Source organism: Macaca mulatta, chromosome 12, assembly GCF_049350105.2.
Source record: "Macaca mulatta isolate MMU2019108-1 chromosome 12, T2T-MMU8v2.0, whole genome shotgun sequence".
NCBI classification, from domain to species: Eukaryota; Metazoa; Chordata; class Mammalia; order Primates; family Cercopithecidae; genus Macaca; species Macaca mulatta.
The window spans coordinates 135,140,379-135,157,557 of record NC_133417.1 but is presented as its reverse complement, the minus strand read 5'-3'; the positions used below and the strand labels follow the sequence as shown (position 1 = coordinate 135,157,557).

Here is a 17,179-nt window from a genome sequence, read left to right as displayed (position 1 = left end):
CCTTGGCCTCCAAAGTGCTGGGATTACAGGCATGAGACACTGCACCCAGCCTCTTATTCTGATTTTAGGAATGGTTTGATTTTCCCATACCCCCATTCTGATAGGGTCCAGGAATCTGTATTACAAAAATTTGCATTTGGGAAATACACCTCTGAATTTTTTCTTGGCTCCTGGTTTGTACATATTCTGGCTCAGTGTAGAGGCAGTGTTGGCATCTACTTATTTTTGGTAAAAATGCTAAATGTAGAAATGTGGGGCATTAGTCTGTAGAGTGTGGCATTTAACATTTTTTTTTCACTTTTGAAAAATATTCGAGACATTCTAAATGAATTTAGGTATAATTGCTCTGAAATGCATGATCTTAAACAAAAATTTGACACTATTATGCTCCAGGTGTTAAAGTTACAATCTGTATTTTCTCCCTGACTTTGAGTTAATTTTAATGCTTCCTTTCCCCCTACTTTAACTATAATCTTAATAATTTTTGTTTCTGACAGATACCCAGGGTTGTAGCTCTATTGATGACAGGCTACATACTTGTTTGGAAAATATTGTAACACAAATCCATGATTATCACAATGTTGAAATATTTTTTATTGCAAGTCAGGCATAGACTTCCTAATCTGAACTATGTTAAAGAGTTAACCTCTCTAGGCTGGGTGTGGTGGCTCACACCTGTAATCCCAGCACTTTCGGAGGCCAAGGCAGGCGGATCATGAGGTCAGGGGTTTGAGACCAGCCTGGCCAATATGGTGAAACCCCATCTCTACTAAAAATACAAAAATTAGCCGGGTGTGGTGGCGTGTGCCTATAGTCCCAGCTACTGAGGAGGCTGAGGCAGGAGAGTATCTTGAACTCGGGAAGTGGAGGTTGCAGTGAGCCTAGACTGCACCATTGCACTCCAGCCTGGGTGACAGAACAAGACTCCATCTCAAAGAAAAGAAAAAAAAAAAGAGTTAACCTCTGTGATGTCATTATTATGATGGAGTTCAAAACAGTGGCAAATATATTTAAAGAGAATATTTTTGAAAATATTGCCTTATTTTGTGTGTCTGTGTGCTGTAAAGGTCACTTACCAAATATAAAATTGTTTTTGTCCATGGGGAGCACCTTGCTGTAATCTACTGGGTACCTTGTATTGTACTGTGAATAACTTTGGTTCTTAGCCAGGAGGTTTCTGTCTGTCCCTTAAGGGAGAGAAGCATTTACAAATCATTCTCTCTCTGCTCCCTCAGCAGCTCCTGGTTTTCATAATCACCTGATGAGTCTCTAGTAAATGGTATTATTAGATCTTTATAAGGAAGAACTTTTAAAGTACCCCATTGAAGAAAAACTGAAATAAACATTAGGTTGGAGTCTTAAAAAATTTGGAACTGAATCTGATTTTAGAGACTATCTATGCTGATCCCTTAAGAGGAAGTAACTAAAAAGGCTATCGATAAGCTGACCTGCTATCCCCATTCACTGATCGTAGCCAGCAGGATTGTAGACCTGTTAAAACTGGATCTGTGAGCCATTTTTGGCATGTGGACTAAAAGTTGCTGTCTATGTGCTTTTGAGACCTGAAGAATATCCTCTATTACGTAAATGCAGTTAGTATTCTAAAGGATTATACAAGCCATCTGAGCTAAGACAGGATTTATATTAGGGAATGAGTGGCTCTGTATTTTAGAAATAGTTGGGCAATAGCTATTCAGGATAAATTGATCATCTTACAGTGTTCTATAAAATAGACTTCTGGTGCATTTTGGACCTCCTTGTGAAGGGTTACCTCCTTTCTTCTCTGCTTTTCTCATACCTGTTAATCACAGATTCAACAAGTTAGGCACGTACTTCCTTACTTGGAGTTGTCATCTTCTCACGCCTCAGAGATTGATGTGCTCTTCTGATCCAAAGCTTATGCTCTTAATTTTTTTTCCCCTGGGGATCCTGTTAGTAGACTGTCCTTTATTCCCAACCCTTTCTTTCAGTAATTCTTTTCTTTACCTAAATACATATGCTCGAGATTTATGTTTTTAAAAATGACAAACAGGGAAATTACATATATGCATGCAAACACAGCCTTTGTCTCTCTGCCTTCCCTTCCCGCCTGGCTATTGTCTCTTCTCTTGATAAAGTCTAGCACTTCCAGAAGAGAGTTGGTGTTTATTATCTTACCCTAGACCCTCTCCTTCCCCACCATTTCTAGAAACAGCTGTCACCATTTTCTTTTCTTTTCTTTTCTTTTTTTTTTTTTTTTTGGAGGCAGAGTCTTGCTCTGTCCCCCAGGCTGGAGAGCAGTGGTGCAATCTTGGCTCACTGCAACCTCCGCCTCCTGGGCTCAAGCAGTCCTCCCACCTCAGCCTCTTGAGCAGCTGGGACTACAGGCGTGCTACCACGCCCTCGCTAATTTTTGTATTTTGTGTAGAGATGGGGTTTTGCAATGTTGCCCAGGCTGCTTTCCTCATTTTCTAAATCTGATGGACATTGTTGAGTTTTTTGAACTCTGCCTATCTGTCTTCCTCTTGGTGTCTGCCAACACCACTGTCCTGATTTATTTTCCCAATACTTGTGGTAAGTTCTTGATTTTCCTTGACTGGATCCTTTTTTTTATGTTTTCCTTAGATTTTAGCCTTTCCCAATATTTCATCCTAGGCGTGTTCCTCTCTTTATGCTGTCTGTTTTTCATAGAGAAAATAGAATCTTATTGATTACCTTGGTTTCTCCTACCTCCTGCATGCCAATATAATTTCTCCCATCTGCATATCCAGTTGCCTACGTAATTCTCAATCTTTACTTCCATTTGCTTATTGGAACTCTTTACCTAGACACCTACATGATGAGTCAGATTTTATATTAACACTAAATGTAGTTTTTCTGCTCGTGTGTATCATTTGATAATGCTGCTACAATTATTTTGTATAGTTTTCTAAAGTTAAAAGCATGACTTTTAGAACTACAGAATGTAAATAGCAAAGATACTATTTGACTAGTTAATGAGGAGAGGAAGCTGTTGTGGTAAAGCTGTTTTAAAGAGCATTTGGGGAACTGGGTATTTATAGGTAATTTAATAAAGATTTTAGAGTGAGATTACTGATAACCTACAGGCAACAAACTGCAATCTTTGGGGTTGTCTTTTCTTCTGTACCTAAACGGTATTTCTCCAGACTTAAATCTACAGGTTAACATATACCTTTAATATCTGAACCCCAGATTAATAATAAATATAATAGCAAAATTAAAATATGATGCTCTTGTAGAAAATTAATTCCTAGGTAAGCCTCTGACGTAGCATTTCCTAGGACATTGAAAGGATGTGCAGTCACCTTCTTTATATGTTTTAGATAACTTTTCTTAACCTTGTCACCAGTGTAAGAAATTTGAGTCATTTTAGCATTTGCATTTGTCTGAAGTCTGAGAACCACAGTCTTAGACTGTTCCTTCTCACCGTGTAGCTTCTGTCATCAAAATGTTTCTTGACCCCATCTTCATTTTGTCTTCCATTGTTAATCAGATCCTCATCTATCCTTAGGTCTATTTGGTAGCTTTCTACTTGATCTGCCTCCTTATTGGTAGGCCTTAAATGCAAACTTTTTTGCTTCTGGCCCTTCATGATAGAGTTTAGGCTTATTTTCAGGCTCAGGGAACCACTCCACATCCCTCCATGTCTTTCCTCACTGCTCTAGCATTTCAAGGAACATCAGCAGAAGTGACCAGTCATCCTCAACCTGTGAAGGCGAAGTTAGCCACCGTTTTCTTCTTTGTTTAGAGTAGTACATTTGAGCTTTCTTCTCAAATCAATTTAGCATATTTAATGATAATTATTCACTTAGTGATTGGCCAGCTAAGCTGATTTACCAGATGGCAAAGGATCAGAATTTTCTTCCTATCCCCCATAATCCTTTAAGCTTGGGATGTCATGGCTTTCTAGTATTTTGATTTTTTTAAGGTAAATATGTAATTATTTTTCGTTGTTTGTTCAGTCAAACTTGTATTTGAGTGCTGGCCCTGTCCCCTGTTAGGTTTGTAGCCTTAGGGTTATTTTAACTTACTGTGTGCCATGGTTTCTTTTTAAGAAGATTATTTTCACTACCAGTTTTGTAAAGTTGGTGTGAAAATTAAATGATTTAAAGCACATTGTCTGGTACATGCTAAGCACAGAATACACATAACCCATAATCGTTCTTTCTTTACTATTCAACTTAAATCTTGTATTTTTTCCATTAAATATTGTTTTCTAGTGTTATGAAAATACTAGTTTGGCCGGGCACAGTGGCTCATGCCTGTAATCCCAGCACTTTTGAGAGGCCAAGAAGGGTGGGTCACTTGAGGGTCAGGAGTTTGAGACCAGCCTGGCCAATATGGTGAAACCCCATCTCTACTAAAAATACAAAAATTAACCGGGCATAGCGGTGCACGACTGTAGTCCCAGCTACCCGGGAGGCTGAGGTGAGGCAGGAGAATCGCTTGAACCTGGGAGGCGGAGGTTGCAGTGAGCCGAGGTCGCACCATTGCACTCCTGCCTGGGAGTGCAATATTTTTACATGTTGTATAATATTCCATTATCACATTCAAATGGTTTTGATGCCCGTAAATTGCATTCAGTGCCTAACAGACCCTAACGTAGCCCTTTCTCTTGCACTCAGTGGCCCTTACTCTCCTAATTTCTCTATTTCTGATTAGAGAACTTTTCTGATCAACTGGAAAAAAGGCAGTAAATTTCTGTTTCCCTTAATTCAAACATGAACTAATAAACTGCCTTGTGCTGTTCTATGTCAGATACAGCTATTTCAGGTTTGACATATGGCTACTTAAGAGTTTGACATTTGCCGGGCGCAGTGGCTCACGCCTGTAATCCCAGCACTTTGGGAGGCCGAGGCAGGTGGATCACTTGAGGTCGGGAGTTCAAGACCAGCCTGACCAACATGGAGAAACCCCGTCTCTACTAAAAATACAAAATTAGCTGGGGTGGTGGCGCATGCCTGTAATCCCAGCTACTCGGGAGGCTGAGGTGAGGCAGGAGAATCGCTTGAACCCGGGAGGCGGAGGTTGCAGTGAGCCGAGATTGCACCATTGCACTCCAGCCTGGGCAATAAGAGCGAAACTCTGTCTCAAAAAAAAAAAAAAAAAAGAGTTTGACATTTGACTCGTGAGTATACCATACAAAACTGCTGCTTTTGTATTACCTCCTTCCTAAATAAAAGTAAAATAATAAACTGTCCCAGTGGGTTTGTAGGAAGTTTTTATCCCCTGCAATTCCTTTCTGGCACATGATGGACCTGATGATTTTCCCCGTTTTTCTTTTAAGATTGTACTTAATAAGCACTCATTAAATGGCAGCTATCATGTTCAGGTAAGGTTCTGAGAGCCTTACATGCAGTCCTCTAATACTTAAATCCTAAAGTATAATATTGTCTCTAATTAAATGGAGAAACAAACTGAGACGAAGGCGAGTACTTACAGGTCTTACTAAGTGGCAGAGGCAGAATGTGAGCCTAGGTGGGAGATGGAGAGCAGTAAGCTCCTTGTGAGGAGGAATTGTCTTACTTGTCTCTATTTCTCAGCACCACTCAATCTCAGCACTTCTCAGTGCTTTTGGGGGAAGCTTAAAGGTTGTTCATTCCCACTTTAAAGATAGGCTTCTTTGAAGTCCTTGCTGTTTTTAGGTAGGCAAGAATGACTTCTGTTATACACAAGGGTGATTTCTGTTTTGTTTTATCGTAGTGGTTTAATGTATACTGCCCCTTACCACACTTGGTTCTGGGACCTAGTCATTTCTTTCTTTATGTGGTGTGTGTAATTCAGAACTGTAGCTCCAGATGTCAGTTCTTGCTTGTAGTCTGCAGGTCTGGATGCCATTACTTGTTTCATGCAGGGTACTAATTTTGTAACATTTCAGTTTCTTTATTTGTAAAATAGGACTAACAGGCAGTGGTTTATATGACTCCTTGTCACATTTAAATTTTACAAAATGAGTAAAGTACCTTACAAATTGTGTTTATTACTGTAATTTACCTCCAAGTTAATGATCTGAAGCCAAACCAAGCCTTTTTGGAGGACGAAATCTAAATAAGTGCATAAGAAATTAGGGGGTACATACTGGACAAATGAGATTTACTTCTAAAAGCTTACTGTGCAGACATTGCTTTGCTTAAAGATAGGGATACATTCTGAGAAATTTATTGTTAGGCAGTTTTGTCATTATGTGAAGATTATAGAATGTACTTAGACAAACCTAGATAGTATAGCCAACTACACACCTAGGCTGTATGGTATAGCCCGTTGCTCATACACCGCAAACCTGCTCTAGACATAGCAGCGTGTTTGTTGCATACATATTTGTAACATACCTGTTCCTCTACCAAATACTGTAGGTAGTTGTAACAAAATGGTAAATATTTGTGTGTCTAAACATATCCAAACACAGAAAAATCACAGTAAAAATATGGTATTGTATAATCTTATGACACCACCGTTATATATCTGGTCGGTTGTTGAACAGAATGTCAGTAGTGCAATGTGTGGCTGGTTTTTTTGTTTTTTTGTTTTTTGTTTTTTTGAGACGGGGTCTCCCCATGTTACCCAGACTGGAGTGCAGTAGTGTAATCACGGCCTACCACAGCTTCATCCTCCCAGGCTTAAGTCATCTTCCACCTCAGCCTTCTGAGTTGCTGGGACCACAGGTGTGCACTGTCCTGCGTGGCTAATTTTTAAGCTTTTTATAGAGACAAGGTCTGTATACTTGTATTGCCTGGGCTGGCCTCAAACTTCTGGGGTCAAGTGATTCTTCTGCCTTAGCCTCCCAGTAGTAGAGACTACAGGCATCCACAACTGTGCCTGGCTTTATTTTTTTGCAGTTGATTTCTTTCGGTGTTCTAAAAGTTCTGTACCAGAGGAAGGATTGGATTTTTAAAAAATGGTTTGGGTTTTTTTAAAAACCTTTATTTGTGTGTGTATGATATTAATAATTTAGCAGAAAAATTAATTTCCAGCCAGGTGCAATGACCCACACCTGTAATCCCAGCACTTTGGGAGGCTGAGGCGGGCAGATCACTTGAGGTCATGAGTTCAAGACCAGCCTGGCCAATGTGGTGAAACCCCATCTCTACTAATAATACAAAAATTAGCCTGGTATAGTGGCAGGCACCTGTAATCCCAGCTACTCTGGAGGCCAAGGCAGGAGAATCACTTTTGCCCAGGAGGCAGAGGTTGCAGTGAGCCAAGATCATGCCACTGCACTCCAGCCAGGGCAACAGAGTGAGACTCTGTCTCAAAAAAAAAAAAAAAAAAAAGGAAAAATTCCAAAATGTTTTTAGTTTAAGTTTTCCTTGAAGGAATATTCTTGATATATATTTTAAGAATGAATTTTTAAATGTAAATATAAAACAACAACATACTTTTTTTTTTTTTTTTGAAATGGACTCTCACTATTAGCCAGGCTGGAATGCAGGGGTGCGATCTTGGCTTACTGCAACCTCCGCCTCCTGGGTTCAAGCAATTCTCTTGCCTCAACCTCCCAAGTAGCTGGGATTATAGGCGCGCACTACCATGCCTGGCTAATTTTTGTATTTTTAGTAGAGATGGGGTTTCACCATGTCGGCCAGGCTGGTCTCGAACTCATGACCTCATGTGAGCCACCGCACCCAGCCGGTTGTTTTTTGTTTTTTGGGTTTTTTTTCTATGTGGTATTTGCATGTAGAGTTAAATACTTTTTCACATAAAATTCAAGTCATTTAACTTAAACAGTGAATAAGTTGGTTGTACACTCAGCTGTGATCAAAGTTGTCATGAATTTGTTTTCAACTTTGAAGACATCCATTAGCCTTTTTGTTTTTCCTGTTAAAGTCATACATGTTCTCTATTTTATTTCAGTGCCTTAGGACTGAATGTCAAAGGTTTTATGTGAAAAATCTTGATTAGTTTTACAGAAATGAAGGTATGGCCATGGTTAGAAAAGAGTAGTATATTTCAGGATTTGATAGGGATATTAAATTGGGTTTATAATTCCAGTTTCACACTAGGAGTTAACCTGTGAAGATGGATTCTTTGAGTTCATATTCACTACCGGCTATGAAAACATAACTTTTAGCAGTATAATAGTGTAATTCCCACTTGTGTTTTAAAAAGTAATAGCATATGGTAGGCATAAGTAATTGGTCAAGTCAGTACAGAATAATCTGTAAGGAAAACATTCTGGAATTCATTGCATAGAGAAAACTTTTGGCCTCTGGGTTCTTAGCTGAAGCCAAAGAGGCTTTAAACTTTTTTTGAAGTTGAGGTGGTGATACCTCTGACGGGTATAGAACTGCTCAGTACCAGGATTCAGAAGACTGGTTCTTCAACAGATTACTTGGAACTTTCTTCATTTGGATTTGTCTGTAAGGTGTAAGGGGTTGAACTTGATCATCTCTGAGGGTCCCTTTCAGCTCTCTGGTTTTATTGATACCTGGCAGAGGGAGAGATCCTGTATCCATCATATGTTAATCTTTTATTTACTTTTAGGAAATTAAAGTTCCAACATTTAACAGAGCCTGGCCTCTTTTTAGAAAGATGAATTTATGCTTTAACAGCAGGTAGTAATTTGATAAACAGCTTTGTTCTTACTTGCTCTTCTTCCTCTTAAATCTCAAGAATTATCCGCAGATAGGCTGTTGTTGGGGAGCATTGTTAAGGTTACCTAGGTGACTCTGGGGCAAAACAACTAGTGTGACTTAGTTTCATTTGAATGACTTAACACTCCATGACATACAGTAGGTGTTTAATAGCAGAAGATGGGCAGGTGCCAACTACTAACCTTGTTTATGATACTATTGTTTGCTCTTTAAAGTGAGACCAACAGTATCATCCTATTCTCTTGTATCTGTCCTTGCTGTTTGGGTCTAGGTGAAATGGTATTGAGATGATTGAAGTAGAGAAATTTCTAAGATGAATTTTGAAAAAGACTGGCCTTTTATTCTTTAATGTGCTGAAATTCTCGGTGTGTTGCAGTATACCCAAGAAAGCTCTTTTAAACTATGTCTCCAACTTTTGTGCCCAGTGAATGAGGATATCAGGTTGGGGGACAGGCATTCATATTTTGACAAAGCTTCCCAGGTGATTGAGATGTTTACCCTTAATTGAAAACATTTCACTTTTGAAAATATTGTGCCAAAAATTAAGACTCATATTGACAGTGATTTTTATGGTGAAGCCTCTCCCGATATATTAGATTTTACTACAGATATTTTTATTCTTTTGAGTAAATGTTTATAGTAATAATCATGCTTAACATGTACTGAGCACTTGCTATATGATTGGCACTGTATTGAGTAGTTTACATGGGTTTTTATTTGATCTTCACAATTACTGTGTGAGTTCTTTATCCTCATTTGATTGATTGAAGCACAGGGAAGTATGTATGCAGACACTCGTATATGCAAGATTATATACAACTTGTTAGTGTTAGAGTCAAGAATTGAACTTGGGCAGAGACAGTTTGGCACAAGAGCTCTGTGCTTAAAGCTGTTAATGCTAGAGCAGCCTGCTATTTCCTTATAAATTTATAAACAGTCTCAATGACAACAAAAATGATTTCTTTTTTTTTTTTTTTTTTTTTGAGACGGAGTCTCGCTCTGTCGCCCAGGCTGGAGTGCAGTGGCGCGATCTCGGCTCACTGCAAGCTCCGCCTCCCGGGTTCACGCCATTCTCCTGCCTCAGCCTCCCGAGTAGCTGGGACTACAGGCGCCCACAACCGCGCCCGGCTAATTTTTTGTATTTTTAGTAGAGACGGGGTTTCACCGTGGTCTCGATCTCCTGACCTTGTGATCCGCCCGCCTCGGCCTCCCAAAGTGCTGGGATTACAGGCGTGAGCCACCGCGCCCGGCCGATTTCTTTCATTCTAAACTCCGGATCCCCCAGTCCTTTCTCAAAGGCAGTCATTATTAACAAAGTATGTTTCATGTATCTTTCCATGAATTTTTAACATGTGGGCAGTATACAGAAATTTATATACAAGTCTTTGTATACATACACACAAATGAGGGTTTCATATCTTTCCATATCAGTACGTGTAAGTTTAACCTTTTCTTCTCTCTCTGCCTGCCTCTCTTCTAATGTTTAATTGTATTTTTTTTTCTTTCTGAAACTGACTATCCTTAAATTAGTAATTTGAACTTTCTAATTAAAGTTTATTACATTAATTTGGACATATGTGATATGTCTTTTTCTACTGAATTGTATCAACAATGTAACCCAAAAGAAAACCTGCTTTCTTACTACAGTACAAGGAATCTCTAAAACAAAATCCAGTACAGTAATAGATTTAATTATGATTAATTTGCATTCTCTTTGGCACCAGTTTCTATAATGTCATATGTTCATTCTCTTTCCCAGTAAATAGAAGTAACGAAAGAACTCCACTTCAAATTTGACTGCAGGCTTACAAAACATAGTGAAAGATTTTATTTGCACATGTTGTAATTCTATGATTGTAATGTTGGCTTGTTTTATCAGTTAAACTAATTTTCTGAGTGTCAGTATTTTATCTGTACAATAATTTCTTATAGAAAGTTCAATTTGGTTAAGAACTGTTTTGAGTTAAATTGTTAAACTTATAAAAATACTTTCACAATTTCTTGTTGCTGACAGCTCTGTTGAGGTAGGTAACGTACTGGTTTTAAAGAAGAGTAAATTAAATGTAGAGATTATTTTATCCAAGGTCATGGCTAGCAGAGCTGCTGTTGAAAATCCAAAATATCTGGGACCATTGCTCAGTTTCCTCTATTGAGCTCATTAAGATAGTACAGTTTTACAATTTTGTTTTGTTTTGTTTTGTTTTGTTTTGAGATGAAGTCTCACTCTGTCACCCAGTCTGGAATCCAGTGGCATGATCTGGGCTCACTGCAACCCCTGCCTCCCAGGTTCAAGCGATTCTGCTGCCTCAGCCTCCCGAGTTGCTGGGTTTACAAGTGTGTGCCACCACACCTGGCTAATTTTTGTATTTTTAGTACAGACGGGGTTTTATCATATTGGCCAGGCTGGTGTCGAACTACTGACCTCAGGTGATCCACCCACCTCAGCCTCCCAAAATCCTGGGATTACAGGTTGGAGCCCACTCCACCCGGCCAGTTTTGTTTGTATTTATTTTTTCATTTGTTATTCACAACAATACTGTGAAGAAGATATGACATGTTAATTCTGTGTCTGAGGAATCCTAGGCTTAGAGGCTGTGATTTGTACAAAAGCAAACTTCTTTAACACCTGTTCTGTCACAGGACTTGAGCCATCATCTTTTGACTTTAGGTGTAGTGCCTGTTTCTGCACAGTACTAGAATGTGGAAACGAAGACATTTCTACCGTGCTGTGTATTCTTTGAATTGAGAATTATCTGGCTATTCCGTGAAATCTAAGTTAATTTTATATGCTGAGTCCTGGACCACATGCCTTGAATATGTTATACCCTGACATTTTGTAACACATTCATCAGTCAGAGTTCACAGTTCAATGAGACATTGCAGCATGGGTGAAGGCTGTAAAATCAGATAGTTCGCAGAAAATTCCCACGTCACTGTAAGTTCTTGCCCATACTGTATTTTGTACATCTGATAAATTTTGTTTATTTTTTCTTTTAGTGAATGGTAGTGTCTAGAAAGGGTATGTCCCTTCAAGAGAGAGGTGCCAATGTCCAACCGGCCTAATAACAATCCAGGGGGGTCACTGCGACGTTCACAGAGGAACACTGCCGGGGCCCAACCACAAGACGACTCAATAGGAGGAAGGTATGTATTTCATGGTAATTTGAAATGGAATTGGGAATACAAGAAAAAATATTTTTAAGCCTCGTTGTGAGGTCCAAAACTTGAATGGTTCATTGCATATGGGTAATTTTTCCTGATTTGTGAGCCGAGTACTTAAAAGCAAACTGGAATCCAAAGCAGTTCCTAAATTTTTCCCCAGATATGCTAGACTCAAAGAAGTAGTTCATAGCCACTGACATGTTCAGACACCAAATTTAACATATGGTGTGTCATGTTTTGTTTGCCCTTTCTCTTCACTTCCTTAAACGTATATTACAACACATCTTTCACCATTCGTGGTCCTTTTCCTTATGTGTTGACTTAATGATACTTTATTGAAATGAAGCCTCACTTGTTTTAAGAACTTGAGTTTTGATACTCAGCTTTTGAGCTTTTGTCCTTATCATGCCTTTTGGCAACATAGATATTAACAGGGTAGTGAGGCACTCTGACTTTGTTAGTGAACAAGTTGTCTTATGTTTTTAGTGGTCTGGTGTTTCTTTTTAGTTGGAGTAACGTAAGAAGTAGTGTGAAGAATCAGATCAGATGCATTTTCTTGAATGTAATACTCCATCTGATTTAGCCAAGGTCTGTCATTCCATGTAAAAAATACTCAGAACTCCTCTTGCAAGGCCTAGTTCTCTAATTTTGGGACTAACATTGATTATGTTTAGCTTAATTGATTATGTTTAGCTAAAAAAATTTAATGGTTAAATTTTTTTGTTTTGAGAGTCTCATCACTCTGTTACCCAGGCTGGAGTGCAGTGGCAGTATTTCAGCTCACCGCGACCTCTGCTTCTGAGGCTTAAAAATCCCCCCACTTCAGCCTCCCAAGTAGCTGGGACTACAGGTGTGCACCACTGCACCTGGCTAATGTTTTTTGAGACATAGAGATGAGATTTCACCATGTTGGTCAGACTGGTCTCAAACTCCTGACCTCAAGTGATTCACCCGCCTCGGCCTCCCAAAGTGCTGGAATTATAGGCGTGAGTCACTGCGCTCAGCCTCTAAATTCTAATAGGATTATCTCCTACAGCCATTTGAGGCCATAGCCGTGAATACGTATTATCTAGTAAATTATTTAAAAATTTTTTAATGTCAAGTATAAAGAATAAATCAAAGCACATCATGCTGATGTCAGACTATTTAAGTGGATAAGCATAGGGACTTTGGACTAGGGCAGCTTTCTTTGTGTGTGATTTCGTTTTTTCTTTTCTTTTTATTTTTGAGACAGAGTTTCTGTAGCCCAGGCTGGAGTGCAGTGGCATGATCTTGGCTCACTGCAACTTCCGCCTCCCGGGTTCAAGCGAATTCTCCTGCCTCAGCCTCCCAAGTAGCTGGGATTTCAGGCACGCACCATCACACCCTGATAATTTCTGTATTTTTAGTAGAGATGGTGTTTCACCATGTTGGTCAGGCTGATCTCGAACTCCTGACCTCAAGTGATCCGCCAGCCTTGGCCTCTCAGAGTGCTGCAATTATAGGTATGAGCCACCACGCCCAGCCTTTGTGTGTGATTTCTGCCTCTGCTGTTAAATAGCTATGTGTCTTCTGTTAAGAGTTTCAGGAAACCTCAGTGTCTTAGTCCACAGAGTGGGGATAGCTGTTTGATAGGATTATTGGTAAACTTCAGTATTTTAGCATGTTAAGCTCTTACCACTTATACTTAGTATATAGAGCTCTGTTCTGAAAATTTTTGCTCTTTTACATTCAGGTTATTCTTTGGAGCAGCCACACTTAGCTTTATGTGGCTTATTTTATTTTATTTTATTTTATTTTATTTATTTTTTTTGAGATGGTGTTTCGCTCTTGTTGCCCAGGCTGGAGTGCAGTGACGCAATCTCAGCTCACCACAACCTCCGCCTCCCAGGTTCAAGCAATTCTCCTGCCTCAGCCTCCCGAGTAGCTGGGATTACAGGCATGCACCACCCACGCCCGGCTACTTTTGTATTTTTAGTAGAGACGGGGTTTCTCAGTGTTGAGGCTGGTCTCGAACTCCAGACCTCAGGTGATCTGCCTGCCTCGGCCTCCCAAAGTGCTGGGATTACAGGCGTGAGCCACTGCACCCGGCCTATGTGGCTGATTTAAAAATATTATTCCTCCTGTAATAAAGCGTTACATGTTCATTTTAGATTATTTTGAATATATAGAAAACTAAAAAGAAAACATAATTACACACTTATAAGGTGTGCTGTTGACATTGGATACTATTGACATTTCTTCTGTCTTTTAAAGACTGCATGTAGATGTACATATATGTATGTATGTGCATATAAGTAACTTGTACCTTTTGAACAACTGAGGTTTTATGCACGTTAATTCTCAGGTTGCATTGGGACTCTTGCATGTGAACTGACAATCATTTTGGGCTATCAACAGCGCATTGCTTCTAAAATCCACAGTGTTTCAGCATGGTCATTTTTTCTATATATCAGTGTTACAAATTTATTTTTTGAGACGGAGTTACTCAGGCTGGAGTGCAGTGCTGTGATCTCGGCTCACTACAACCTCTGCCCTCCGGGTTCAAGTGATTCTCCTGCCTCAGCCTCCCCATAGTAGCTGGGATTACAGGCGCCTGCCACTGCGACTGGCTAATTTTTGTAGTTTTAGTAGAGACAAGGTTTCACCATCTTAGCCAGGCTAGTCTTGAACTCCTGATCCAATCGGCTTGGCCTCCCAAAGTGCAGGCGTGAGCCACCGCACCCGGCCTGAGAAATTTTAAAAATTGTATTATGTTTTTATTTTATTTTTAGGGACAGAGTCTCACTCCATTGTCCTGGCTCTAGTGCAGTGATGCAGACATAGCTCACTGCATCGCAAGTAGTTGAGACTACAGGCGCCTGCCAGTATGCCCAGCTGTGTATTTAGGTTGGTGCAAAAGTAATTGCGGTTTTTGCAATTTTTTTTTTTTAAATGGCAAAAATCACAATTACTTTTGCACCAACATAGTATGTATTTTGAAAAATGAGTAAGACTGAGCATGGTGGCTCATGACTGTAATCTCAGTACTTGAGGAGGCTGAGGTGGGAAGATCACTTGTGGCCACTCGATTAGATTTGTAGAATGACAAATCTTGTTGTAGTTCATGTAGTTTAAGCCAGTCAATAATATGCTCAATTGTGAAGGGTGTGATCAGGTATAGAAATTTAGAGCTTGGCCGGGCGCTGTGGCTCACGCCTGTAATCCCAGCACTTTGGGAGGCCGAGGTGGGAGGATCATGAGGTCAGGAGATCGAGACCATCCTGGTCAACACAGTGAAACCCCGTCTCTACTAAAAATACAAAAATTAGCTGGGCGCGGTGGCGGGTGCCTGTAGTCCCAGCTACTCCGGAGGCTGAGGCAGGAGAATGGCGTGAACCCGGGAGGCGGAGCTTGTAGTGAGCTGAGATCCGGCCACTGCACTCCAGCCTGGGAGACAGAGCGAGACTCCGTCTCAGAAAAAAAAAAAAAAAAAAAAAAGAAATTTAGAGCTTTAGCCAAAACATCTGATTAGTTTTAAGAATGCAAATGAGATGAGAAGATGCTGGCTCTTTTAAATATCACTTTGCCTGCTTAGCTTCATTCTTTTGCTCATAACAAAATCTCAAGACTGGGAGGAACTTTGAAGGCCTTCTTTTCAACCCCCAGGTTGATATTTTTTGTTGTTGAGATGGAGTTTTGCTCTTGTCACACAGGCTGGAGTGCAGTGGCGTGATCTCGGCGCACTGCAGCCTCTGCCCCGCGGGTTCTAGCGTTTCTCCTGCCTCAGCCTCCTGAATGGCTGGGATTATAGGCATGGGCCACCACACCTGGCTAATTTTTGTATTTTTAGGAATGATGAGGTTTCACCATGTTGGCCAGGCTGGTCTTGAACTCCTGACCAGGAGTTCAAGTCAGTGAATCTTTTCATTATGCCATACTGTTTCACTGCAGACCACTGGATCCCTATGATGAGGGACTTAGAAGAGGGTATAAACTTTAGTTTAGAATTTAAGTAGCAGTTTTCCCTCCCAGGATTTGTGCTAGGATTCATTTTTGACCCACTGTTTTCTTCTAAACCTCTGCATTAAGCTGTCTTCTTTGTGTAACCTCCTTCCAGTGACCTCTTGTGCCTTTCTTCCAAATCAAGATAGCTTCTTTTTAAAAATTATTTAAATTCATTCTTAAATGAAAGTAGAGTCTGAGGATATATTTCATCTCTCCTAATTTTACCTCTGCTCTCCTTTTCACCCATCCTTCATCACTATCCACAGTCGAACTAGACATCTTATTCTTCTTCTATTGTTTTTCTTTCCCCCTTTCCTCTCTAATTTTTTTTTATTGTAGCTGACCTGTTCCTCTCTTTCCTGTTCTCTTTTTCTTCTATAGGAAATCACTCCCTTCCACTGCTTCTCTGTTGGGTTGCTCTCAGGGATACTACCTATCCTTTTCCAATTGTGGTACAGGTATTTGTAGGCTACCACCTCCCTCTTGGCAGTGCAGTAGCGTTTTTATTATACTATGTGCTTTTTCTTGTTTTTCTCAAGTGGCAGTGGTAGGATTGAATTTAATTTTATAGCAACTTTAAGATCGCTTTAGTGGTAGTTGTGTTCAATGTTGATTTTATTATATAAACAGTGCATATTGAGAATACAAATTGGGATGCTTCAGGAAAATTAAAGAAAATAATTTTAATCCTACCACTCAGAGATAACCATGGTTAATATTTCTGTTCTGTGTTCTTAGAGTCTTTTCTATATGTGTAGCTTCTTTTTGTTTTTTCAAAATTCCACATTCAGAGATCAATATATGTATACTTGCAACATACAAATAATAGGGATGATGTTATCACTAGATGTATTTTCTGGAATTCTGTAACATTCTTCCATGGGGTAATTTAAAGTGGCTCCATGATTTTCTTTAATATAAAAGCCCATGATTTAAATTTGGGCCTCTAGGTTTTTTCCTCAGATTTTTGCTGTAAAAAATATTGCTTATGCCTATCATACTTGAATGTGAGCTGGTTTTATCAAGTCAAATTCATGAAACGGGTTTACAGAATCTAAGGGTATGAATATTTTGAAGACTCTTAACAGGTTGCTAAATCTGTTAAATCTTTCAGAAATCTTGGGCCAATTTAATACTTCTACTAATACTTCTTGAGAGTGCTCATTTTGCCAAATCCTAGTCAATAGAGCATACCCTTTTTAAAAAGAAAAGTTTGTGGGGAAAAAGAATTCCTTGGTTTAAAGTTAGCATTTCTTTGTTTACTATAGAGTGGAAAAATTTGCTTCGTGGCCATTTGCATTTATTTTCTGAGCTGTTTGTTAGTGCCTTTTGTATACTTTTGGAGATACTTACTGTTTTGTCAGGGCCCTTTATGTGGAAGGTATTGATTAACTAACATGGACAAATTTTTTTTGTTTTTTTTTATGGTTTATTTTAATTTCTACAACATTTTAAAATTT

At 39.4% G+C, this 17,179-nt stretch overlaps 1 protein-coding gene across 50 annotated transcripts in view; it reads left to right on the top strand.

Annotated features, from left to right (window-relative positions):
* TRIP12 (thyroid hormone receptor interactor 12) overlaps positions 1-17,179 on the top strand; it is a 154,478-nt gene that overhangs the window by 32,580 nt on the left and 104,719 nt on the right. For all 50 annotated transcript variants that reach the window (XM_077957735.1, XM_077957733.1, XM_077957734.1 and 47 more), the window contains exon 2: positions 11,589-11,735. In XM_077957735.1, coding sequence (XP_077813861.1) covers positions 11,638-11,735 — 98 coding nt within the window. In that variant the 5' untranslated portion in view covers positions 11,589-11,637. The remainder of the gene's footprint in view (positions 1-11,588; positions 11,736-17,179) is intronic.